Consider the following 26,626-nt stretch of genomic DNA (forward strand, 5'->3'; position numbering starts at 1 on the left):
GTAGAGGTAACTGAAAAAATTATAGGTGAATTAGATTGACAGAATATACTGGAGGAAGTAGATAAAGGGATTATCATTATGTTGGGTTATGACAGTACGGAAGACAGGGAAAAGATAGCAAAAGAAATAAAAATTATTTTTGTGCATGCCTGGGAAATGCGTCACAAAGGAGACATGTTGGTTCCGTGTTCTACTTTGTCTCTTCCATAGACTGAGAAGGACGACAGAAAACAATGTCACATGAAGCAATGTTCAGTATGCAGCAACTCATCGCTACCGCTGCCGCGCTGCGATGTGTGCTGGCTGCTGCCGCCTTCTGGCCTGGGACAGTCCCGACATTCGGTTTGAAGATGGTTAGGTATTTTCTCTGAATATGGACTGTTACTTGCCATTTACTTTTACTTGCCTGAAATCATCATCTTAATTTCAATGTTTCTGGAATGGAATTATAAGATTCTGGAGGGAGACGTGAATTTAATAAGACAGTGTTTGTAGTGAGACAGGACTTAATTTCGCGCGTTTACTCCGCTGATTGTTGTTTACGTTCTGGAGTCAGAGAGTCTTGGCTCCCGTCTCATCTATTTTTCGTCCTGTGTAAGTTAATACGAAAATATTTGACCTCAGAATACAGTTGAACAGTACACGCACTCCGCCTCTTTCTTTGATGAATAGACAGTTGGGCAGGGCATGTGAAGCTGGTGGACCTGAAGGAGATTGTTGTAGGTGAGATGGAGTGGACGAGGATGGTGTGTTTGTTTGGGTCTGCCTCCATTGGTAACCGTCGCCATAGGGATGTTATCGAGTTGCCTGCTGGGGATTGACATTGTTTTAGTTTTTATCTGGTATATAGTTTTCCTGTGAGATAATTGTGTAGAATGATAAATAGCTGATTTTTTCTGGATGTAAGGACGTAGATATGTATTACGTCATAACACCTTGCTGGGCTTCTTGATTGTGGGATTGACATCGTCCTCTCTACTAGATATGTGATGTTACCGTGTGGTGATTGTATGGAACGACAAGTAATTAATGTTAGTCAAGTTTTCTAGACATTTAAGCACAGGGTGACCATAATTTCTGGGCTTCTCAATTGGCTGGCTTCACCAGTTCGAAGTTAAGAAAATATTTCTTTAGTCATAGGGTGGTAGACTTCTGGAATGCATTGCCAGAGACGGTTGTAAATAGCACTAGTTTGACAATGTTTAAAAACATTAGATAAGCACTTAAATTTATTAGATTTATAATTATGTATAGCGCTGCATGATAGTTTTTATAAGAAATTTACTATAGTTAAACAAGACATGATCCCCATGTATGGGGATTACAGATTGTAGAGGAATTCGATGCAGGACTTAGCCCTGTTAATGGGCCAAATATTTAGAATTAGCATATAATGTATTGTGTACTTGTAAGTGTATCTTTAAGTACTGATGACGAGGTCGCTGTGCGACTGATACAGGATAACCTAGATGAGCCCTGGTGGCCCTTTGTTATCCTATTATTTATGTTATGTTATGTTATGTTATGTTACCCCTAGTTGGGATGCATCATGCCCATGGAACACAGATTATATAGCAGACCTACATGCCTGGACTTTATACAACAACAATGAGCCAAAAGAGTTGAGGGTTTTGGAATACCACATGGAGTAAGTACTCAGATGGAGACTGAAATCACTTTAGCTTTTCTGTTTGTTGTATATTGGCTTGCAATGATCTTATGAAATATTGGATAATTTTTCATAATAGTACAATAGGGCCAAGTGACATTTTTACCAAGTCTCTTCACTCAGGTACAAAAGGACATCAATATGAAATTACTCGTACAAAGACCCACTTAGAGCATAGGTAAAGATTTTTCAGTAACACTTATTATGCTATGAAAAACTCTCCCTCACTAAGTTGATTCCATATCTTGTCCTATTACATTTAAAAGATTGTCTTGGGGAGGAATTAGATATACAAATATTTCTAATTGTCCACATATAATGCACCATCCAGCATGTAATATTAGTTTCTTATGTAATTGTTTGTTTACAATAGCTGATATATTAGCAGAGCATATCTTCTCTGCCTCTGCCTGCAGTGGTAAGGGTCAGGAAGCACACCAGATAAGAAAGGCTGGTTAAGAAGTCTTGAGAACTACGTCAAAATGAATAACATTCTCTCACTTATAGACCAAGTGGTGGCAAGCTGTATGTGCATCGCCTTCACCCAAGCATCAGTCTGGCAAGCAGCAGAGGAATTATTGAGTGTTGGCAAGACAATTTAGAAGCAGATGTATTACCAACCACCAAAGCTGCACCAAAGTAGAGAGACCAGCATGATGGGATACTGAAGTTTGTGGACTGGAAAAGCATCTACAATTCTTTAGAAGTAAGATAAGAATGTGAAGATTGTTTGTGGTATATTTTTGTAGAGTCCAGCTTAGAGGAACACTGAAATTGATAAACTGAAAAATGCATCTTTAGTTATCAAGAAATTAGTTAAGGATGTTGATATTTTTTTCCTAACTTAATATGCCAACTGCTATGTCCAATCCCAGTGATTTATTTTTTGGGGGGTATAACATATAATGGTAATTGGTTTATATATTTGATAGCCATCCCTTTCAAACAGACTGTAATGATATATACTTTATACCTCTTTTTCTTCCAACATACTGTGATTGCTTATATTTGACACCTGATCTTTTAAAACAGGGTAATGGTTTATTTTTAAACAAACTCAGATGACTTATATAGTTGAAACTTTTCCCTTTTCACTCCATAAGACTTCATACTCTCACCTGTATTAATAAGTATTCTCAGTCATTCATTTTTTTCTTCTTTTCTTTTCTAGTAAACATTGCAACTCCCTACCTGCTTCTGCATTTCCTCCTCCCTGTGAATTGGATTCTTTCAAGGAGGAGGTTTCATGACTTACATCTTCAATTTTGAATGATACTTTTTTTTTTCAATTTTCTTTAGTGAGTGGCATATCACTATGCCTTTTTTTTCATTGATTTATTGCTCTAGACCATTGGCTCTTGTATATTAAAAAGAAAGATTGTTATGGTTCAAATTCAACATCCCTTTTTTCCTCTCTGGTAGACTAACACCTCTTCCTTTTCCTGTGGCAGACTGTGATGATTGGTGTGGTGGTGGTGGGGTGAGATGCGGCTGATGCGGTCGGTGGTGGGCGGGTGTGTGTTTGTGGTGGCCAGTGTGGTGCTCCTCTCCACCCTTACCTCCACCCCACCCACTGGGCCCGCCATTCATTCCATTGTCGCACACAACCTCAAGGTGAGTGTGGAAAAATTGTCTTTGCTCGCACTGCTCCCTCTGCTCCTTGATTTGCCAGTTATTCTAGATTTTAGGATGTTTAGAAATAATTTTTAAAAGGAATTTTGCACACAATCTCTAGATGTGTCTTTGGTGAGGGTGTTTTGTATTTTGACTAAGCTCTGCACTTTTTTCAAATAGGTTTTTTATTTTCCATTTATAAGTTTTCTGCTTTTTGATGATCTTGTGTTATTTCAAAAAGAATTATGATAAGCTCAAAAGTTATTGAGGTGACCATTCTTAGATTTGATTTTATTGATTTTCATAGTTTTTTTTTTTTTTTTTTCTCTTCCATATGACTTTAGTGATTGCTGAATTGATGTTTATATTTTCCTTGTCTTCATTGCATTTTGCTGTTGTGTTCATATTTCATTGTGTGGAAGAATTGCATTGTATGTGTGTAGTTGTTTGATAGATTATTATTCTATACTTTTTATGAAGGAAACATACTAGGTACATTTTGTCTTTGTTTATTGTCATGAATATGTATAAGAATCTTCATAATGCTTATACTTCAGGTGAATGTGTGTGTGTGTGTGTGTGTGTGTGTGTGTGTGTGTGTGAATTTTTAGTACTACAACACTTCATAATAAAAACATGGTATTTATGTGGCATTGAGACAATGCATACATCTTTTTTTACATTACCACTCCGTCAAAAAAGTCTTGTACTGAAAATCACATTGAGGGGAGGAGGGTTGACCATACTGAAAAGGACATGATTAGAATGTATTTATTTACTTACATTAATCTTACTGGCTTTACGTTTCCAGAGAATCACACATATATGGAGATGAACATTATTTCTTGCCCTCCTATGTTCTATTTCCTCTTCTTTTATGGCTTACTGTGGTCACTGAGCAGATGAAGCTGAAAAGGAGTGTGATGTGAGGAGAACAGTATTTCTTGCCTCACTTTATCTGAAACTCTTTTCTGCTTCTGTAAAGTCAGGTTCCATGTGTGAGTGTCCTCTAGTTGTTTCTGTTCCTTTCAACTTCCTCTGTGATTCCCATTCTTTGTAGTTCTTACCCAATTCCTTCCCTCAACCTCATTCTTTCTTCCCCTCCAATCTTCTACCCTCAACTTGTTTTCTTTAGGCTCCTTTAATGTACTCATATACAATGGTACCTTGAGATTCGAGTTTAATTCGTTCTGTGATGGAGCTCATATCTCAAAATGCGTGCATCTCAAGAAAAATTTTCACATTGAAATGCATTAAAATGCCATTATTTTGTGTCAGCTTCCAAAACAGCACACTAATTTATTTTTTACATGTTTTTAGATAAGAAAAAGGTAATTACGAATAATAATTAGTGTTTAGAAACATAATAAGACATAACAAAAGAAAATATAGATAGATAAGCTACTTTTATAAAGTATATTTATCTTGGAAGGATTCATTCCATGGGACATTACCCTATCATATCCCCACCCTCACTTGCATCTGTCGATCAGCTGGAATGTACAAATATAGCCACCCACAGAAGACTGGCCACTCAAATAATCACAGAAGAGCTTGTTGACAACCTTGTAAACATTATCAATAGAATAAATGAAGTTTTAAGTAGGCAAGAGAGAGAGAGAGAGAGATGAGGGCTAGAGGCTGCACCACTGCCGTCTCAGAAGTTTGTTTACGTTGTTTCGTTCCCCCCTTCGATGATAAGCATTGGTGGTGGAGGTAGATGGAGATGGGAGAAATTTGTTTTGCCTTTTCAATTACATACACATTAATACTTTATCAATGCATGAAAATATATTAAATAAAACCAAAAGTTTATTTAGTGTTCTTGCCTTGAGACACGTTTTCAGTTAATGTTGGTAAATGGCAGAGGAGAAGGAGGTATGAAGGAAGGGATGCAGGCACCATTCACATGTAAACGTTAAACATAAGTTAAAACTGCACTTCCTTTAAACAAAGAAAAAAAAAAAAGTAAGTAAATAGTGTGAAAATGATGAAAGAACTATCATAGTACATGAGATCCAAGGAAACATATAGATACTAGCTCAGCTGAAGCTGAACCAATGTGCCAAACCACTGACTAGTGGCAACATACCCAAGCATGACTCATAGCTCAAAATTTAGCTCGTATCTCAAAAAACTCATATCACAGGTAACTAGTACCTCAAGGTACCACTAGTACTAAAATGTTTCACTTCCCTTTCTTTAACTGGTGATTGTTATTTATAGGAAGAGCTGGAGGGGAGTATGACTTGTGACGAGGAGGACCTGGAGAGGCTTGGCTTTGTGGATGGGCCTCAGCTGTATCCCCACCATGCTTGGGACAACCTCTCTACCCCAGTGCTGGCCTCTGCTGTGAGTGGCTTGTATGATTGTGGTCCAGCAGTTGTAATAATAATAATAGTAATAGTAGTAGAAGAGTAAGGAGTAGGCAGCAGACACCTGCCAAAATTATAATTACTCCCAATGAGGTCTAATGGCACTGATTCAGGAGGTGCTGTGAACCAGCTGTGACCTCACTGAATGTTTCTTTTGTGTCTCACAACACAAGGGGGCAGTCACAGTCTGCCCTCTAAAGGCACACAAAATTACATGTACTAGCTACACATACATTCTTAATACACAAAAAAAAAAATAAATAAATAAAAAGAAATAAATAAAAAAAAAAAAAAAAATATATATATATATATATATATATATATATATATATATATATATATATATATATATATATACACACACACACACACACACACACACACACACACACACACACAAAAGAGATGTGTGGTGATATTTGGTGTGGAGGAGGATAAGACACCGAGTAAAATGGAGAGAGAGAAAAACATAAAAAAGGTGATAAATAATATCATTAATGTGGTGCAGGAGGAGGGAAAAGACCTAGTACAAGAAATAGAGGACTTCCATAGAATTGGAAAGTTCACAAGAGAAGGTATGAGGCCAATAAGAATCAAACTTAAGTCACAAAAGGATGTAGATGAATTGGTGGAGAAGTCATGGAGGCTAGCCCAGCAGGAAACAACAAGGAAGATTTGGTTGAGAAGAGATCTCGGTGAAAAGGAAGAGAAATGTTAAATGAGTTGAGAAAGGAGGCTTTGAAAAAAATGAAGAGAGGACAGAAGAGGAGAAGAAAGAGTTTTCTGGAGAATCTTGGATATGAGACTGAGGAAGTGGTTCATAACCCAGAAAAGTACAGCAAGAAAGGACTAAAGAAACTTACGTATGAGCGGAATGTAATGTATTCCAACATAAATGGAGTGATATCGGGATTTTAGAACTCAACGATTACTTGAGGACAAGAACCCAGATATTGTGGGTCTTACTGAAACAAAACTGAGAGAGGAGAAGACCTGATGATGGTTGGAGAAGGAAATATAATGTTTGGAAAAGAAATAGAGTAGGTAAGATGGGAGGAGGAGTGATGTTGCTGGTTAAAAAGATATAAAGGTGGATCAAGTGAAAGAAGGTATGGGAAAGGCAGAAGTGCTAAAGATCAGAGCAGAAACTAATGAAGGAAAAAGAGGCACTACATAGTGGTGTACGTACCACCTAAGACAAATGCATGGTCAGTACAGGAATATGAAGAAATGATAAGTGATACAGGAACATGTCTGGAAGAAATGTTGGGTGGCTGTGAACGAACTATAATGATGGGAGATTTTAATTGTAAAGAGGTGTGTTGGGAGGACTGGTCAATGGAAGGATCAGAGACAACATGGGAAATACACTATTGACACTGGCAATGGAAAATGTGTTAACTCAGTGGGTCAAAGAAGATACTAGGTTTGGAGGAGAGGAGCATCGTCAAGACTGGACTTGGTCTTTAGTACAGAGCCAATGGTCATTGAGGAGATGAGGGTGGAGTGCCCTTTAGCAAAGAGTGATCATGCAGTTTTGGAGTTCAAGGTGATAGATGAAGAGAAATCTAGAAGAAATGAAGAATATAAAGTGGGAAGATGGAATTATGCCAAGACAGATTTTGGAAACCTAAAGAAATTCTTTCAAGAGACAAATTGGATGAAATTCAAGAGTGCTAAGGAGCAAATGAAAAGTGGAAGGAATTTATAAAAATATACAAAGAAGGTGAGAAAAATTTGTACCAATAAGACAACATAGAAGTTGGAAAGCAGGACTGGTTTAACGATAGATGTGAAAAGGCTAGAACAAGAAAAGAGGATGCATGGAAGAGGTGGAGAAGGAAAAGACGGATTAAGCAGTGGGAAAGTTACAAAAGAGCAAGAAATGAATATGTGTTGATTAGAAGAGAAGAAAGAAAGAAACAAGAAAAGGATATAATTGATAAATGTAAAGACCAACCAAGGCTTTTTACAGACATGTGAACAACAACATCAAAAATAGAAAGTATTGAAAGTTTAGAAGTAAATGGAGTATGCAGTGAAGATCCCAGGAAATGGCAGAGGCTATGAATGGATGCTTTCGGAAGGTATTCACAAAGAAGAATATGATGGGGAGTTTAGAAGTGAGAAAAGCTGTGGGACCTGATGGGGTATCAGGATGGATTTTAAGAGAATGCAGGAGCAACTGGCAGAAAAAGTTTGTGAAGTAATTGATGCCTCATTAAGGGAAGGTGTAGTGCCCCAAGACTGGAAAAGAGCTAACATTGTCCCAATCTATAAATCAGGTAACAAGAGAGACCCATTGAACTATAGACCAGTGTCACTTACAAGTGTGGTAGCTAAGATGTGTGAGAGGGTGGTGAAGAATAGATGGACAGACTTCTTGGAGAAAAATGACATACTTTGTGAGTGTCAATTTGGTTTTAGAAAAGGCGTTCATGCACGACAAACCTGATATGTTACTATTCGAGGGTGATAGATGTAATACAGGAAAGAGATGGTTGGGCTGATGGAATATATCTGGATTTAAAAAAGGCCTTTGATAAGGTACCACACCGGAGACTGATCTGGAAACTTGAAATGGTAGGAGGAGTGCATGGCAGTTTACTAAAATGGATGGAAGACTTTTTGGTAGGAAGAGAAATGAGAACAATAATTAAGGACAGACCATCAGAATGGGGCTTGGTGGAGAGTGGAGTTCCACAGGGATCAGTGTTGGCACCAGTAATGTTCGCGGTCTACATAAATGACATGGTGGATGGGGTGTCCAGTTATGTGAGCCTATTTGCAGGCGATGCAAAATTGTTAAGAAAAGTGAGATGTGACAAAGATTGCGAACTACTCCAGGAAGACTTGGACAGAATATGGAAATGGAGCTGTACATGGCAAATGGAGTTCAACACGACAAAATGCAAGAAAATAGAGTTTGGCAAGAGTGAAAGAAGAATCAGGAGTATGTACAAGATAGGAAATGAAGACATAAAAACCAGTCATGAAGAAAAAGACCTTGGGGTGACAATTACCAATGACCTATCGCCAGAGAGACATATAAACAAAATAATTGGAGAAGTATTGAACTTATTGAGGAACATAAGAGTGGCGTTCGTATATTTAGATGAAGAAATGATGAAGAAAATAATTACTGCAATGATAAGACCGAGGCTTGAATATGCAACAATACAGTGGGCTCGAACTTAAGAAACACATAAGGAAACTAGAGAAAGTACAGAGGGCTGCAACAAAATGGTGCCTGACTTAAGAGATTTGACTTATGAAGACAGACTGAAAAGAATGCAACTTCCGACCCTGGAAAACAGAAGAAAGGGAGACCTGATAGCAATATACAGAGTGATGATTGGCATGGAAAAAATGGATAGGGAAGATCTGTGTATGTGGAATGGAAGAATGTCGAGAGGGCATGGGAAAAAACTAAAATGGCCACTTATAGGAGAGATGTGAAAAATATAGCTTCCCTCATAGAAGGGTGGAAGCATGGAATAGTTTAGGCGTGGAAGTGGTCAGCGCAAGGAATATTCATGATTTTAAGAAAAAGCTGGACATTAATAGATATGGAGCGGGACAACACGAGCATAGCTCTTTTCCGTATGTTACAATTAGGTAAATACAATTAGGTAAATACACACACACACACACACACACACACACACACATACTATCAATATAAAAAAAAAACTATATTAATACAAGTGTTTATGTGCATCATATTCATAAGTAATAGATGCTTATTTTTACAATTGAAGATACAATTTTTAAGCATTTCTCTTTTCACTATTATTTGATTAGTAATAGTAATGGAAAACTACAACACTTTATTTGTTAGTTCTAGTTCTTCAGATGCACAGCCACCAATTGGAAAATATGCTCTTTAATCCATTTTTATCTTTCTTGTAGATACCTAGAAAGATTCTGTGCAATATTTTTGGTTTTGTGCATTGTTGCTTATCAAAGCACAAGAGTTGACTTTAGTATACCCTGACCTATTTGTCCCATGTTCTTCCCCTGTGCAGGTGCGGAGTGGACAGGTTTGGCAGGCGGAGGGCTTGGCAGGCCTGGCTCAGCTGCTCCTGCCAAACCTGACTCTTGTTGTGTATGGCCTTGACTTGCCTGCACATGAAATGCAGCAGGTGTGTTTCTGTATTTACCTAGTTGTATGGTACAGGATTTGAGCAGGGCCCATAGTGTCCTGTCTCCATGTCTCCATTTATCCAATTTTTTCTTTAAAGTTATGCACAGTATGTGCTGTAACAACTTCATCACTCAATGCATTCCGCTTTTCCACAGTTTTATGTGGAAAACTGTAGTTTCCAATATCCTTCACAAACTACCTCATCCTAATCTTTACATGTCCTCTTGTCCTTCTAGCTTCTGTCACCAGCACCAGGTCTTCCTTGTCTATGTTTTCAATGCCATTTACTATTTTATACATTGTTATTAGGTCTCCTCGTTCTCTTCTATCTTGTAAGGTTCGCAGTCCCATTGTGTTTGTGTGTGTGTGTGTGTGTGTGTGTGTGTGTGTGTGTGTGTGTGTGTGTTTGTGTATAAAATTTGCTTGTTCTTCTTCAGTGTGCTGCGTCTTTCATGATCTTGTGTATGTTGGTCTTTATTCCTACCATTTTCATATAGTGTTTTTTCTTGTCTGTTCCTAAGGTTTCTGGTGTGTAGCACAGTGTTCAACAGCTATCCCTTTCCACCTGAGGCCAATAGGACTAAGAGTGCAACTGATGTGCATGTGGATGTGTGAGATGGTCAGCCTGATATATAAGTAGAATAAACTTTTTATGCCTTATGCAACATCGCGATAGCTGTCTCTTGTTACCCATTATATTCCACTCACTCACTTCTCACTTTGTGTATCTCAAGATCTTTTCCCTTCAGTGTTCCTAATGTTGAGATCTGATGTGTGTCATTGCTGGAGAAAGACATTACTTCTCCCTCTGGTGCTGGAATAATTGTCTGTCTTAGTATATGTCAAGACCTTTTCCCTTTGATGTTCCTAGTCTGGTGGTGGGAGGGGTTTGTCTCTTGGTGGGACATTTGGTGTGTCATTGTGGACTGGATTGTAAGGACTTTCATATCCTATTGCTTTTAACTAAACATTACAGGATCAGGTTGCTTTTATGTTTAAGAATTTATTTAATCTAATCTGAGAAATTCTTACATACAGTAGTTTTATATTTTTGACGTGTGACTCCATGTAATTGTTGTGTTGCAGCACTTTTATCTACTGATGGTGGTGCTTTGATTTAATTATGGTCTTTCTTTAGTTTTCATTTTAAACTCAAACTCTATCCAAGCTGTGCTACAGAAAAAAATGTCAAATGCTGCTTGTTATTAGTTTCCATAGCTGATGTGTTCTGCTCACTTCCATTTTCAGGTGTATAGTGGCATGTTATTATTCCTCACTGTAATTATTCATTGACTCAAGATAGCTGTAGAATTTCATATTATGTATATGAAAGCTACACAGCATCATATGATGAATAATCAAGTTTTTTCTGATTTGAAACCTTGAAAATCTATTTTTCTTCTTTTAGTTTTTATGTTTACAAGAATATATCATTGCTTACTAATGTCTCAGTTTATATAATGATTAAAATTCCCTGCTTCCTCCTGTGCCATGCCAGCTGGAGGAGGTCTGCAACACCTCCTGTGTGGTGGTGCCCTTTGACTTCTCCCTCTACCCGTCACATGTGCGGGACCACCACCTCAGGGCGTACCGGCCGATCATCATTCAGGTGAGTGCACACACACCTATACCATCAGGATATGTTTATTTATTCATTTAATTTATTTTGTTTATTTTTTATTTTTTTTTTTTTTTTTCCTTATCCTGAATGGAACAGTGGTAGTGGTGATTTTCATCCCACTAGGCCCCCCCAGATGGGAACCGCCTTGTCGTGGTGGGGGGGCTTGCGTGCCCTTGTGACCTGGCGAGCTAGGCTAGAGGGGGCTTAGTCCCCTGCTCTGCCCTTTCGAGGGGGAGAGGGCTACCCATGCTAGTACGGTCGCCAGTGAGGGGCCAGACTAAATGGTTCCTACGTAGGCTGCCAGTGGACCAGCGGAGCCACTCGCTGGAGGGATCGCCCAATAGGGGCTGTCCTGTGCTGGATGGTTGGGTGTCCAGGCTGGGATGCTTTGGGAGGGGGGTCTCAGCTCTGTCGTGGACAAACATTCGTATCATGTGGGGCCTTTTTTTAAAACGACTGGTCCGCATGGGGACGAGGTACCCGTCCACGGCAGCCAGCGCTTCCTCCCATTGTAGTCCCAGTAGGTGGTTTCCCTTGCCCCTGGAGCCAATTTTTGTGTAGCTGTTTTTATGGGAAAACACAAAAACATTCAGGTTCTCGTGAGGTGGCTGACCTGGCCCACGAGACGTCATCTTCAGGTCTGAGTAAGGAGGAGGATTCCCCTCCACAAGGGCCTCCCACAGCAGTCTCTTGTTCTGGAAGTTCTTTTGAGGGATGCATTTCTGCTGCATATGATTCTCTTGTAATGGTAAATGTTAATCCATCATTTTCCTATCATGCCTTGCACTCACTTCTCAAGGCGTATGGTACGGTTGTTCGCATTCGACTGGTTTATGATAAGGACTTTCCTTCTAACCGATGCTATGTAACGTTTATGTCATGTGATGAAGCTCGTTTAGCTTATGAACATGTAGCATCTCTGCCCTCGCCGGCCATGGCTTTAAAACTGAATTTCTCCAGTCACGTAATATTTCAGACAGTGACATGGATTACATCCCAAATGTTTTTGAAAACTATTTAGAGAATTCAGTTCCAGCAGTCCGCCAGATCCCACCTCCACGTTGGTTTGTGGCGTACTATAGAAATGGGCGTGGGAATTTCATCCATGCCTCCCGGTACCTGTCCAAAGAAATCGGCACGATTCCTGAGGGGAATCTGAAAAAGTATGGGAAGGGGGTGCTTGTGCGAGCAAAAGATCTTACGCAAGCTAGGATGTTGCAACATCTCCCATGCCCTTCTGACAGCATGTTTGAGACTGTTAAGGCTCATCCCACCTTTAACTATAGCAAAGGTTGTGTTTATAGCCAAGACCTCTATGAATTCCCAGAAGAGGAAATACTAGCAATGTGCCCTAGCTCAGTACAAAAGGTGACTAAGATGAGGAACTCCTCCAACATGGTCCTTCTCACTTTTTGGGTCCACCCTTCCTGACCGTGTTAATATCGGTCCTATCAACCTTAGGGTGAGGCACTTTGTTTCTCGCCCTCTTCAGTGCTTCTCATGCTATGGGTACGGTCACGGGAAAAGCTCGTGTAAGGAAGCTTCCCGATGTGGTAATTGCTCTGCACTCGACTCGCATTCAGAGGAGCATTGCAATGGTGCAGCTTATTGTTTTCATTGTCGTGATGCTCACCAGGTACGTTCCAGGCAATGCCCCAGGTATCGCCTGGAGCAGGACATTCTACAGCTTGCCAATAGTCAGTTTATCAGCCTCGGTAGCGCCCGCCGTGAACTCCTGTACCGCCAGAAGGATGGTACTGGTGCGACATCCTATGCTTCATTGGCCGCTCGCTCTTCGGCTGAGTCTGCCGGTCCGAAGACAACTCCTCCTGCTACCTCTCGCTCTGTTGGGGCGGGTGGTACTGTTTATCTGGCTAACAGGTTTGCCATTTTGGCTGATGACTCGGTTGAGTCATCTCTTAGAAGTGACGAGAAAAATACGGACTTGAACAAAGTTACCCATGTAGTAGATGTCCATTTGCCACCTGTATCTCCTAAGCCTTTCAAGGGTCTAACTAAGCGGCACCGCGGCTCTGCGGAGTCGTTAGATTTAGCTCAGCATAAGCAGTCTAAGTTTTCTCCCGGTGCTTATAATCGTGAGTCCTCCAGGGACCGCTCTGCTAGGGTAGCTCCAGTAGTTTCTGTCCAGCCTTCTGTGACGCCCTCCGTCTCAGATCGGGCTTCTTATGATGAGGACGGTCTGAGCATGGAGACGTCCGATGATATTGTCATAGCCGTCCCTCGTGGACCAACTGTATCGGAAAGTGCAGTCCTGCCTGATCCTCGTCCTCCGAGGACCAGTAAAAGTGATGATAGTTCGCATCACCCACCGATAAGCCGAAAGGCTGAGGTCCAACGACCCGGCACACCTCAATTCCCGGTGTCTTCTCGTCGTTTGATTAGTTCTAGTCAGGTCAGTCACGGGCAGCCTCAAAAGGCTCGCTCGTCCACTGCACCCAAATAGTCGTCTTCAAGCTTCTACAATGGAACTGTAGAGGCCTTCGCGCCTCGTGGGGGGAACTCCGAGCTTTGCTGTCGGAGTTCTCTCCAGCCTGTGTAGCTCTACAAGAGACTATGATAGGTGATAGTACTTATTCTAGTCCTCCTGGCTATCGTGGTTTAACACTCCTTTCCCTGACCAGGGCCACCACGGTGGCACAGCTATTCTAGTCCGTCAGGATATACCTGTTATCCCGGTACAACTTAACTCTCCCCTTCAGGTGGTTGCTGTTAAGGTCTTTATGGGACGACTGTACACCATCTGCAGTTTATATCTACCTCCTCGGCTTCCTGTCTCCAGGGGTGAGCTTGACGGCCTGGTGCGTCAGCTGACTCCGCCTTTTCTTTGTTGGGAGATTTTAACGGCCGTCACCCATTGTGGGATGAAGGTGCTAGTAATCCTCGTGGGGTTTTAATCGGTTCTTTTATTGAGGATGAGGGATTGGAGATTTTAAATTCTGGGGATGTTACACATTTCCACACTCCTACTGGGACTTTTACAGCTATCGATCTTTCTCTTTGTACATCTAATTCTTTCCTTGATTTTAATTGGCGAGTCCTACCGGATTTACACGGTAGTGACCACTTTCCGATTTTATTGCAATCTGTGAAATCTGAGCCACAGTCCCGGCCACCACGCTGGGTTTTAGACAAGGCAGATTGGCGTCGATTCACAGACCTTAGCTCTTTTATTCGTCCGCTGGCTGACTTTTCTACTTGTGCTGAGGCTGTTGATTATTTTACTGATTTTTTATTTCTTTAGCCCTTCAGACAATCCCTAGGACGTCAGGTCGCTTTACTAAGCGTCCCGTTCCTTGGTGGAACGCAGCATGCACTGCAGCGGTTAAAGAGAAACGGTCAGCTTTCTCTCGTCTCCGGCGACATCGTGGGGACCCACAGTGCCTGGAAGCTTTTCGGCGATGCCGAGCTCGGGCCCGCCGCATTTTGAAAGAGGCACAAAGAGCCTCGTGGAAAGCCTATATCTCTTCCATAAACGTCCGCACCCTCTTACGGATGTCTTCAACAAAGTCCGCCGAATTGCTGGGAAGTATTCTGCTGCTTCCCCACCAATTTTGTTGTCTGCTGGGCGAACGGTGGCAGACCCTAGGAATGTCGCTGACCTCTTTGCGGAGCACTTTGCCAGTGTTTCCCAGAGGCATCCTGCAGCTCCGGGCGCACGTCACCGCCAGAGAATGGAATCTCTCGGCATAAACTTTTCTTCCGCTGGAGGAGTCTTATAATGTCCCTTTCTCTGCTTCCGAGTTGCGGACCGCTTTGTCCCAGTGTCACGACTCTTCTCCTGGGCCAGATGATATACCTTATGCCTTCTTGCGCCACATGTCTGACACTGCTTTTAACTTTCTTTTAAATCTTTATAATATGATTTGGCATACCGGTGACTTTCCATCTTCTTGGGCTGTGGCAGTGGTTCTCCCATTTCCGAAGCCTGGGAAAGATAATCTCCAGGCTACGAACTACCGTCCTATATCTTTAACGTCCTGTATTTGCAAAGTGTTAGAAAAGATGGTAAATATAAGACTCATGTGGTATTTGGAGAGGGAAGTACTTGTCACCGGTACAGTACGGCTTCCGAAAGATGAGGTCTACTACTGATGCTCTTTTATCCCTAGAGTCTTCCATTTGTGAGGCCTTCGCTAATCACCACCATCAAGTAACAGTCTTTTTTGACCTGGAGAAGGCCTACGACACGGCTTGGTGTCATGGCATTTTACAGTCTTTGTTTAATTTTGGCCTTCGGGGCCACCTTCCTATTTTTATCCAGCAGTTTTTATCCAGCCGTTTTTTACGGGTTCGAGTTGGGAGTGTTCTCTCCGATGCTACAGCTTTAAATGACGGTGTCCCACAGGGAAGTATTCTTAGTGTTACGCTATTCGCAGTTGCAATAAATGGTGTTATAGATACTCTACCGGATGGCATTCACAGTTCTTTATATGTGGACGACTTGTGCATCTCTTTTGCTGCTTCTAGGATGTCACTGATTGAGCGCAAGCTCCAACTGGCGATCAATAGGGTGTCCAGTTGGGCCAACATGAACGGTTTTCGATTCTCCACCTCGAAGACCGTAGCCATGCATTTTTGTCGCAACCGTGGTGTCCATCCAGACCCGGATTTATACCTCGCCAATAGACGCCTCTCATGCGTGGAGGCGACTCGGCAGGCACTATCCCTTCTTCGGGTTTTAAGTCATACCTCTTGGGGTGCGGACAGGGACACGTTGCTGTTTCTTCACCGTACACTCATACTTCCGAAGCTGGAATACGGCTGTGAGATCTACTCATCCGCAACAGATGCACGACTACGCTCGCTTGACCCCGTGCATCATGCTGGGGTCCGCTTGGCTACGGGTGCATTTCGGACATCTCCAATACCTAGCCTTCTAGTGGATGCTGGTTTCTGGCCGCTCGACCTCCGGCGCCAGTCTTCGATGCTCCGGTGTTGGTTTCGCACCCACCGTCTGCCTGATTTTGTCCCCTGTGTGTCAATGTTGCGGGACTCGCGCTCGCAGGCGTATGTCACTCGACCGAGTCTCCCTAAACCTTTTGGCCTACGTGTTGCAAATCTCATGGCAGAGTTATCTATCGACCCCACTCCTGTGTACTCTTTCCGTCTCCCGCGAGTTGGTAATTGGCAGCTTCCTGTTATCTCATTATGCCCTGCCATGGATGGCAAGAAGGATTTTTTGCCAGCTCTGTCCCACACACGGTTTTTAGAACACTTTTTTATGCATTCTGATGATATCCCTGTTTTTACTGATGGCTCCAAATCCGACTCAGGCGTTGCAACTGAGTTGCACGTGTTTGACGGTTACAAAACTTTGACGCCATTTTCTGATTTTTTGTGGCGCGTGACACTCTTTCTTTGTGCAGCACTTCAAGTCTTCCTCTATCTAACATTGTCGTCGAAAAGTCTTTATGTGCATTGGCTACTGAGAGACAACAAGCTGAAGAGTCACTTATCAAACCTGTTCTGCCAGACTGATGTGACTAGTGCCTAATAAATACTTGGGTTCCTGATCTATTGGACTCTCACCAAGACACATAGCAAGTGGTCGAGGGTGACCAGGTGACATGCATGGCATTAAAGTGTGAGGGTGTGAAGGAGCAAGCAGGGAAGTGGACATGTTACAATTACTTTCATAGAATGTTGACATGGCAAAGACTGAGTTTAGCCTTACTATCTTGCAGGTAGTATTATTAATGATAATTACAAAATAGGTAAATTTAGCATAAAAATTGCAGTGGTTATAACCACCTCCTCACCTGAGTAAGTGACTGCAACTGCCTCTGCTTTATTAGAGGTTAAGGTCTAGACCAGGAGGAATAAGGAAAAATTTTTCAAACAAAAAAATTTGAAAATAAAACTTTTTAACAAAAGTACAAGACAAACCATGATGTGGAAAACTCACAGAATCAATAAAATGTGAAGTTGGACTTTTGTGAATTTTATTTTAAGTGTTAAAGTTAACATGAATAAGATTAAATATTATCTGCACTTTTGCTATGAATTCAAAAGAATCTTTGACATCCTTATGTCTTTCCTTTGGGCAAGGAACAGTATATAAAGTGTCTCATTTCACCCATCCATGGAGCAGCATCAGTTGTTGATATAACCACATCACAACTCCCTTTTGTGAGGTACTCATAGTCAGTTGCCATCCTGTAGAACTTTATCATACCCCTCTGGTTTTATCATGAATAGTGTCAGACGTAGATGCATCTTTAAACCAATGAAAAAATCTACTCTCCTGAGATACTTTTGAGACCTAATATAAATTTAAGACAAGAGGGACACTTGGACCTTATGCAACCAAATTTGTATGTGAACCTTCAGGAGCTGCTGATGCGGGCTGGGGCAGTGTTTTGGCTGGACGCTGGAGTGCGGCTGGCTGGAAGTGAAGAGGGCAGCATGGCAGGAGAGGAAGTGGAGAGGCTGGCTGAAGAGTGGAGCAGCCAGGCACTGAGGAGTGGAGGGGTGCTGGCCTGGCCCCTCACAGACCCTCCCCAGTTACCCTCCGCTGCTCTCACTCACCCCAACATGTTTACTTTCTTTCACACTAAGAAGCACAACTATGACTTCCAGCAGGTAGGATCTCTCCTCTCACATTTTTTTCTGCCTTTCCTTCTTCCTTATGTATGTCTTCCATGATCACTTTTTTTTTTTTTGTCATCTTCTCTATCTTTTATGTTTTTGCATCTTAAGCTCTTTTACACCCTGCATTTGTTCATTCCATTCATAGTCTACCTTTCAGTCTGACATTTATCACATCTGACTGAAATGTCTTCATTAATCCCTATCCTTCCTCCTTCTCTTACATATCTTCTACCAAAGAATGTAAGAAAAAGAAATATCACCCCTCCTATCCCAGCCCTTGCTTTTTTACACCTCAAATTTTGATGCTTACTAAGACACTTCATAACTTTTTCATCATCCTCTTTTTACATAATTATTGAAATTACCATTCCATTTCCAGTCATTGCTACTTGCTTAGATGAGCATAATAAACCTTTGTCTCTCTCTCTCTCTCTCTCTCTCTCTCTCTCTCTCTCTCTCTCTCTCTCTCTCTCTCTCTCTCTCTCTCTCTCTCTCTCTCTCTCTCTCTCTCTCTCTCTCTCTCTCTCTCTCTCTCTCTCTCTCTCTCTTCTTAATTAGTACACTACACATCTTTCCTATCATCCTCTCTTTACATGATCATTTCAATTGTTAAGCACTGATATTCCTGCCTCAGATGGGCGACGCGGGCACCCTGCTGCTGTACAACACTGAGGGCGTCCACCGACACCTGATGCGGCCCTGGGTGTCCTGTGCTCTCACACACAACTGCATCAGTCCCATCGGAGCTCAGGACACAGGCTGCAGGTGAGGCTTGAGGTGGTGTGGATGTGCATGCTGTCCTTCAGTTTTGCTGCTGCCTCAGACTTCTAATAGGAAGACATGTTTTGTGGCATAATTTAGATGTTTTTACTGGAGAGGGATTATTGAGAGCATTTGTTTTTATTGTTTTGTCTAATAAGTGTCCTGCATCTGCTGTGGTCTCAGGATTGGAGTATGTGCATGGTAGGAAACAGTCACTTTTTGATGGGGCAGGAGTTAACCATTGTATGCTGTCTGGCCTTCCTGTGAAAGTATGTATGTATAACCAGGCCAGGTGTGCCTAAGCTCCTGTGGTGTAGTAAAGTGGTATATGCTATATAAGGCTGTACATTTTCAGGGCCAAGATTGTGGATGCTTTCTATTATTCATCAGAAATAATTATTTTTGCAGTATACTGTACAGCTTTGTTAGTTATTGCTTATGTTTTTATTAATTATTTTTTGTTATTGTTTTATTTTCTCACATCTTATCATGACATGTTCTTTTGCATTTTGTATCACATTTATGCTGCTGTTTCCCTCCTATTATATTCAGGCATTTTTTCCCATTATTTTCATGAACATTTTGCTGCTCATTTATTTTGTCTCACATACAACTTGATGTGGATGTACCTTATTATTATTTTTGTGCTGCTTCGGTGCACATTTCTTTCACTGCTCTTAAACTGAAGTTATGTGTCTTTTTGATCTGTGTTGTTGGCCATTCTCATCACTGTCACTGCTTCACCTTCCTGATGGTGGGAAGGAATGTCTGCGTTACAAACCTAATTGTTGTCATTTATCTGTGGTGGTTTGTGGCAACACCTTCATCACCTTGAGCCAATTATTGTAGTGATGAAGGCATTTCAGTTGACTTTAGTTTACATGCCATTACTGATACCTTTCCACCATCATTTCTCTCTCTCTCTCTCTCTCTCTCTCTCTCTCTCTCTCTCTCTCTCTCTCCTCTCCTCTCCTCTCCTCTCCTCTCCTCTCCTCTCTCATTACCTATTTCCCTATTTTTCTTTATACTAGGCTGTCAATCTCTCCAGTTATTGCATCATTGCCAATATAGATAAGAGCTACAACAACAAGAACAGAATAGCAAGAAAAACAACAAAAAGAGACCAACACCAAGTTACATATTTAGTTATTGCATTATCACCAATACAGAGATAACACCTGTAACAATAGAAATAATTATGGGACACAAGCAATTACATTGATCATAACTAGCCATCCATTTCCTTTCCCCTCACTCTCACTGCACAGGTACGACAAGAAGCCTCTGTTCCGCTACTCAGGCTGCCACCACTATGATGCCTCAGCCTTCAACGTGGCCCTGGGCGTCATGTTCTCCTATGACACTCGGCCATACCTCGCCTCATCCTCTCCCTTTGTGCGTGTGAGCCAAGCCCCAGCCAGATTCAGACACTTCCCTAGCTGGCCGAGGGGATGAAGACGAGGCCACCAATACTTCCTCCTTGCGTGACACTCTTAGCAGGAGGCCACTGGGCGTTGGAAGGAAGACAGACCGGACCCTGCGAGGTTTGGAGATGGTGCACAGGGCAACACGAAGCAACAGCACAAGTAGGGCAGGTATTAAGAGGCTAGGTGAGAGGGAGAGGGAGAAGGAGAGGGAAAGCCACAGCAAGCACATAGTTGCCATAAACACTACAAGTAGGAGAGGAAGTGATGAGGGAAGTAGAAGGATTTATTGACCTCAGCCTCCTAATGTTAAGATGTCATGTATTGTCCCTTTTGTTGTTTTCCTCTAGGACCTGTGACTGCATGTGTTGTTACTGTCACTGCTGCTGTTGCTGCTACTGCTGTCATTGTTGCTGTGGGGCGCAAACATCGAATTAGCTTATCTGTGGCTGGGCAGACATTTCCTCCCCCCTACTTCCCTTCATGAGTCCAGTGCAGAAAGGAAGGGAGGCTTGGCTTTACAGGGGAAGGAAGAGAAGGGCTGAGGCTCTTACGCAAGATGTTATATGCCACATGCTAAGACAGTCTAGCAAAGTTGTGTGTGTGTGTGTGTGTTTGTGTGTTTGTCTGAATGTGTGTTTATGAGTGAATGAAGTGAAATGAAAGGAAGGTGCTGTGCTTTGGTGCTTTTGTTTTCTTCTTTTTGGTGATGACAAGGAAGTGATGAACCAAGCACATGCTACATTCAGGAGAGGATCAGTAATCACTTTTCCTTCAGGACTTGCCAGTTATAGTATTACATGTATTATGATTATATATACTACTTTTTATTTTCTCTCTTTTGCTTGTCTTGTTTTCAGGTGTATTTAAATGTTGAGACATACAATTATCTCTCTCTCTCTCTCTCTCTCTCTCTCTCTCTCTCTCTCTCTCTCTCTCTCTCTCTCTCTCTCTCTCTCTCTCTCTCTCTCTCTCTCTCTCTCTCTCTCTCTCTCTCTCTCAACCATGTATATAGACTTCAATCCTTAAAAACCAAAGACAAATATAGTCCAAGCAAGTGTATGTGTGTATGTGTATATGAAGATAAAGTAATGGAAGTGAATAGCAAAAAAGTGTTTGTGTGATGCAAATTTTTCACTCTGACAACTTAGCTTTGATCTCTCTGTTATTTGATGCATGTGCTGATGACTGACCAGTGGGTGTTTATTTTATTCTTTGTCTGTTAGTGGGTTGTGCAGAGACAGTGACTTGATAGGACGGTCCAGGGAAAGGTTGATGGGTAAAGTGAAATGATGGCAGTCATGGTGATGGCTTGAGGGAAAAATTAAGTGAGAGAGGATGGATAATGGAGGAGATAGGGATGGCTTGAAGGAAAAATGAGGTGAGAGAATAATTAATAGCTGAAATGATGGCTATGAAGTGGTGAAGGGTAGAGTTGGTGATGGCTTAAAGGGAAATTGAAGTGAGAGAATGAATGACAACTGAAATGAAAGAGAGAAAAGTGATAGGAAAGTAAGGGATGTGGTAGTAAACAGTATGAAATAATATCTGTCTAGTCCTAGTGAAAACTTCCTCAGAGAAAGGGGGTGTATGAAGTGTAGGAGAAAAGTGAAGGAGGTGGTGAATGCTGTAAAGAGCCATCCCCTAATGTGCTGTGAGGTGAATGCTGCAGGAGTTTTGTCGTCCATTAGTAGAATGACATTATAGTTGTGATTGTGTGATTGATTTAAGGCACTACAACAGAAGGAGTAGATGACATCAAAAAGAGTTGTGAGGCACCTAGTGCTCGGAAAGGTTGTGAGGAACACCAGGTTAGACTGCTTGCTTAAAAGTGTGACCAGTTATATTGTAGAAATAATGCTTCAAGAAAGAGTTTGCAGTTTGAATGTTTGAGTGTGCATAGTCATGTTTGCTGACTTGTATAGTATTGAAAGTAATACATCAAAATGAGTTTGTAGTCTGAGTATTTGGATGAAGTGTGAAAAGTTACATTGCTGATGAGTGGTATAGGAAACAATGCATAAAGAAAGCATTTGCAGTCAGTGGCAGATCCAGGATCAAAATATTGTGGGGGGCAGAGTACCTGAATTCCTGTACCCCATGAGATTAGTGATGAGCTTTATCAGCTCAGTGATTTGGGAAATTTTTTAAAAATTGGCAGTCTTGAGGGCATTTTTAAGCTATATGCAGAGCTATTTTTATGTAATGTTATTTTCATGTAATGATAAGCAAAAATTTTGGAATGGTTTCAGCCCCCTCAGTCCCCTTCCTGGATTGGCACTGTTTGTAATTTGCATGTATGTGTAAGGGTTTTGTGAAATACGGATTTGACTTGGCATATGAGTGAGTTAGTGTATATTGAAGTATGTATTGAATATAACCAACAGCCATTTATGCTGTAAGAAGTCATTAATAAGCAACTGCAGAGAGTTGTAGAATCTGTTTAAGTTTGTATGAGCTACTGGATATGAGTATGCCTCTGACTTGGCAAACATAAGAAGCTACGAGCATGAAAACTATCTTGCTATAAAATATTAAGGACAAGACCAGAAAAGAAGAGGATGGTGTGTGCCACAGTGAGGTGCATGAAAGTAAAAACTGTTTATATGTGAGGTTGTGGATGTATCAGATAAGACAGCATAAAAAGTAACAAGTAACAGTGCTGTAGAGGTTGGAACAGTGCTGTAGGGATGCTATGCAAGAGTTGACATGCTGGATGTTGATATGTGCTGTACATTATAGCCACAGCAATTTCTTATTGAACTTCACTGCAGGATAAGCCATCTTGTAAATATGTATACATAAGGCTGTGAGGAAGCTATAGGTGGTTGTGTTAAGGTGCATATGGTGAATAGGGGCCAAGTTAACAAATTGAAGATGGTGCCAAGATGAAGTTACCTACTCTCACATTATGAGAAATAAAGTTGTAGGAATAAGTATGGTAAATTAACTGGACTTAAACACTGCACTTTAGGTAGTGGTTCTGTATGAGACAACAAAGTCTTCTGCTGTCACATTGTACAGGATGAGGCTATAGGTATAAGCTTGTTATTTTAATAGCAGAGTTTAAAGGCTAAGATAGATGAAAGGGATTTGAAAAGGAAAAAATAGCATGACATAAGTAAAAAAAAAGTTGGTTGGGATGTTCCCTTAAAAGAAACAAAAGTTAATGAGGATGGAAAATAAAGTATTTATACCATGAGAATGAATAAGATGCCAAAGCAGAGTTGCATTGTAAAATTTTGTAGAGTTTAGTTTGCAATTTTCCAAAGAAGTACTTAGGAAAATATGTTATAGTTTGCTTACATTAGTTGTTAAAAAAGAAAAAAAAGTCAGAAAAATACATTTAAGTTAAAGATCTGATCTCAGGCATGGGAATGTGATAGTTTGGTTACATTAAATCTAAAGAAAAAATAAAGCTAAGCGTTCCAAACAAAAATCAAACCAAGTATTTCAAAGATAGATCAGTCAGAGTTGAGAGATAAATGGAGGTTTGTTAAGGTGATGCTAGTGATGTAGATGGATGTGCTCAGATCATGAGGCTTGAGTGTGGTGTGGATATGGGAGTAACAAGACAAGACATGGATAATTATTCCTACATTACAGTGTGGTTCAAAACTTGATGTGTTTATGCAACTGTGAACCTACCATGAATTTGAAAAGTCATGGAATAGTTTCAAATAACCTCCTTTTCAAGTTACTGTATGGTTTTGTTTATTTGATGCACATGTATATACTTAGGAATATCATGTATCACATCCTTTTTTTTTTTTTTTTCTTTTTCTTTCACGCCATGATATACATACAATAATGGTTAGTATGGCATCAGTTAATTTGCTGCATTAACTTTTGCTGTGTTTATTAATTTTATTCTTTATTTATTCATTATTATTATTATTATTATTATTATTATTATTATTATTATTATTTTATTTTATTTTATTTTATTTATTTATTTTTATTTATTTATTTTTTTTTCCCTGCATAATATACATACTATAATGGTCAGTATAGCATAAATTAGTTTGCTGCATTCACTCTTAATGTGTTTAATGTTTTGGTGGTATCTCCTCCCTACTCCCACCTCCCTTGTACTTTTTGCCTTCTTAATATTCTTATGCTCATAGTCATTTTCCTTGGAGCATATCTTTATTTAATCTTATTTTCTCTTGCATCATAGTGGCCCCTTCCTGTGTTACTGCTTCTACTCTTATACTTGTGGCCTTAGAAGGTTTTTCCTCGTTATTAGCTTTTTACTGCAAAAGTACCCAACTGTTACAGCTTTAACTTCACTACAAAATCTTACCAAGCATCTATAGGAGAGGGGAAAAAAGGAAGGATATCTTTCACTGTCATTGCAGAACAAAAAAGTTTCTCAGAGGATTAAAAAGTTAAAAAATGGATTATAATGGTAGATTCTAAATGGTCTTGCAGGTAAAATATTAAAAAATGTGGCTTTGAGACAAAAAACACAATTTTTTAAGGGATTAGAAATGGATAAGTGATCACATAGAGGCAATTGCTAGTTTCTCCAGTATCTAGTGAGTAAAATGTTGACATATGGCTGCAAAACAAAAATTCACATTTTTTGATTAAAGGGTGAAGTGTCAAGTAGTAGTGAAAGATATTTGTTAGTTATGTGGTTTTGTGAGCAATGTTAGTAGTTTAGAGGATTTAAAGCTGCTTTGTGCTTAAAAAGGTGAAGCTCTCACATCCATCGATAATCTGTTAGCTGTGTGGTTCTGTTTGGACATTGTCAGCAGATCAGAGCACTGAAGATTGATGGAAAGCCCTAAATACAGTAGGAGTGTAACAGATTAAGTCCTCAGATCTGTTAGTAATCTGGTAGCTGTGAGGATTTGTGAGATCACTGTCAGCTGATCAGCAGACTTGAGAAGATGAAGGTGAAAGTGAGTGTAGTAGATCAATGTACATCTGACCACAACTTTATTATGTAGTAAGAAGGTGATGTGATTCTTAACATTAGTTATTATGCACTGCTAGTCATTTATTTTCTATATTTTTTGGGGGGTGGGGGGATGTGGGTCAGTTAAAGTGGACAAATCCAAAACTGGGAAAATAATGTTAGATATCCAAAGAGAAGAAAAGATAGAATTTGTCACATAACAAGTAGAAGGTTGTCCTAATCTTTCATGACATGTGTGAAATAAGTTTATGAGGTCAGTAGAAGAGAAAAAGGTGTTATAATGGCTATGATTTAGAGAGGCAATATTCTTCACTACATTGGCAGCTTTTCATATGGTAATTTTACTTTAATTTTATGCAAAAACACAAATTAGAGAATTTTAATTAATGAAAACAAAATCTGGACTTTTTCCTTAATTGCTATGAAGATAGTGCTGGACTTCTCTTCCTTACTTAGTAAACCAAGGCAGACACTAAAGTTATCTTTGAAGCTACAGTTCTTGATGGTTAGGGTGTGTCTGGTGATGTTCGTCATACTTGTGTATTAGTGATTTAGTCTCCAGATGAGGTTCCTCTGCAAAAATTTCCCTTCAGATCTCTTTCTCATAGTTTCTATAATGCTCCGAGGAGGGCCATATATATTTTTTCCCTTTTTATTTAGTTTTATTGAAATTAGATTTTTATTTGTTTATTTATATATTTATTTATTATTTTTTTTATTTATTTATTTATTTTTTTTTTTATTTATTTGTTTTTTTTTTTTTATTTATTTTTTTTTTTTTATGTTATGGCCTATAGCAGCTGTAGGCACACTCGAAGAGTATGTGGGAAGCGCTGTTCAGCTTCCACCCATTAGTGGCGCAGGCAATTTTATTTATAGTGGTACCCATATTAGGGCCCATATCACCACCCAAGTGCATCTTGGGTGTAACCACCTAGAACCTGGGTATCATGGTGATATGTAGGTAACTTTAAACCACTTGACAAATGGCAAAGTGTTTAAGGCTGTACTTGGTGGGATTCGAAACTATGCCAACGCCTCTCAATGCATGACAAAGAAATACTAAATCTTTTAAATTGACTTTAGTATATATATGATATTCCAGAAGACAATTTTTTTTTGTGTTTTGTGGTATAAAGGATAAGAGAAACTATTTTTTGCACTTTTATTTTCTTTTGTATTCATTTATCCAATTTTTAGAATATCTGAACTGAGGAAAGTGAGATTGAAGCTACAACAAGCTGACAGATTTATATATATATATATATATATATATATATATATATATATATATATATATATATATATATATATATATATATATATATATATATTTTTTTTTTTTTTTTTTTGTGTGTGTGTGTGTGTGTGTGTGTGTGTGTGTGTGTGTGTGTGTGTGTGTGTATATGCCAAAGAGTGACCAAGCCCAAAGAAAAGAAAGGTAGAGATACATTGTTGACTTCCTGCCAAAAAAA

At 40.1% G+C, this 26,626-nt stretch overlaps 1 protein-coding gene across 1 annotated transcript; it reads left to right on the top strand.

The window, feature by feature from the left end:
- The first annotated feature begins 527 nt into the window (after nucleotides 1–527).
- On the top strand, nucleotides 528–26,302 carry LOC123518269. The gene is given in 10 exon segments (XM_045278993.1): nucleotides 528–594; nucleotides 2,177–2,375; nucleotides 3,121–3,283; nucleotides 5,510–5,635; nucleotides 9,687–9,803; nucleotides 11,304–11,414; nucleotides 17,778–18,029; nucleotides 18,673–18,803; nucleotides 20,069–20,206; nucleotides 20,208–26,302. Coding segments are annotated over 8 exon segments (1,314 nt in total). The 5' UTR covers nucleotides 528–594; nucleotides 2,177–2,375; nucleotides 3,121–3,154; the 3' UTR covers nucleotides 20,518–26,302.
- The last annotated feature ends 324 nt before the right edge of the window (nucleotides 26,303–26,626 follow it).

Source organism: Portunus trituberculatus, chromosome 43 (genome assembly GCF_017591435.1).
Source record: "Portunus trituberculatus isolate SZX2019 chromosome 43, ASM1759143v1, whole genome shotgun sequence".
NCBI classification, from domain to species: domain Eukaryota; kingdom Metazoa; phylum Arthropoda; class Malacostraca; order Decapoda; family Portunidae; genus Portunus; species Portunus trituberculatus.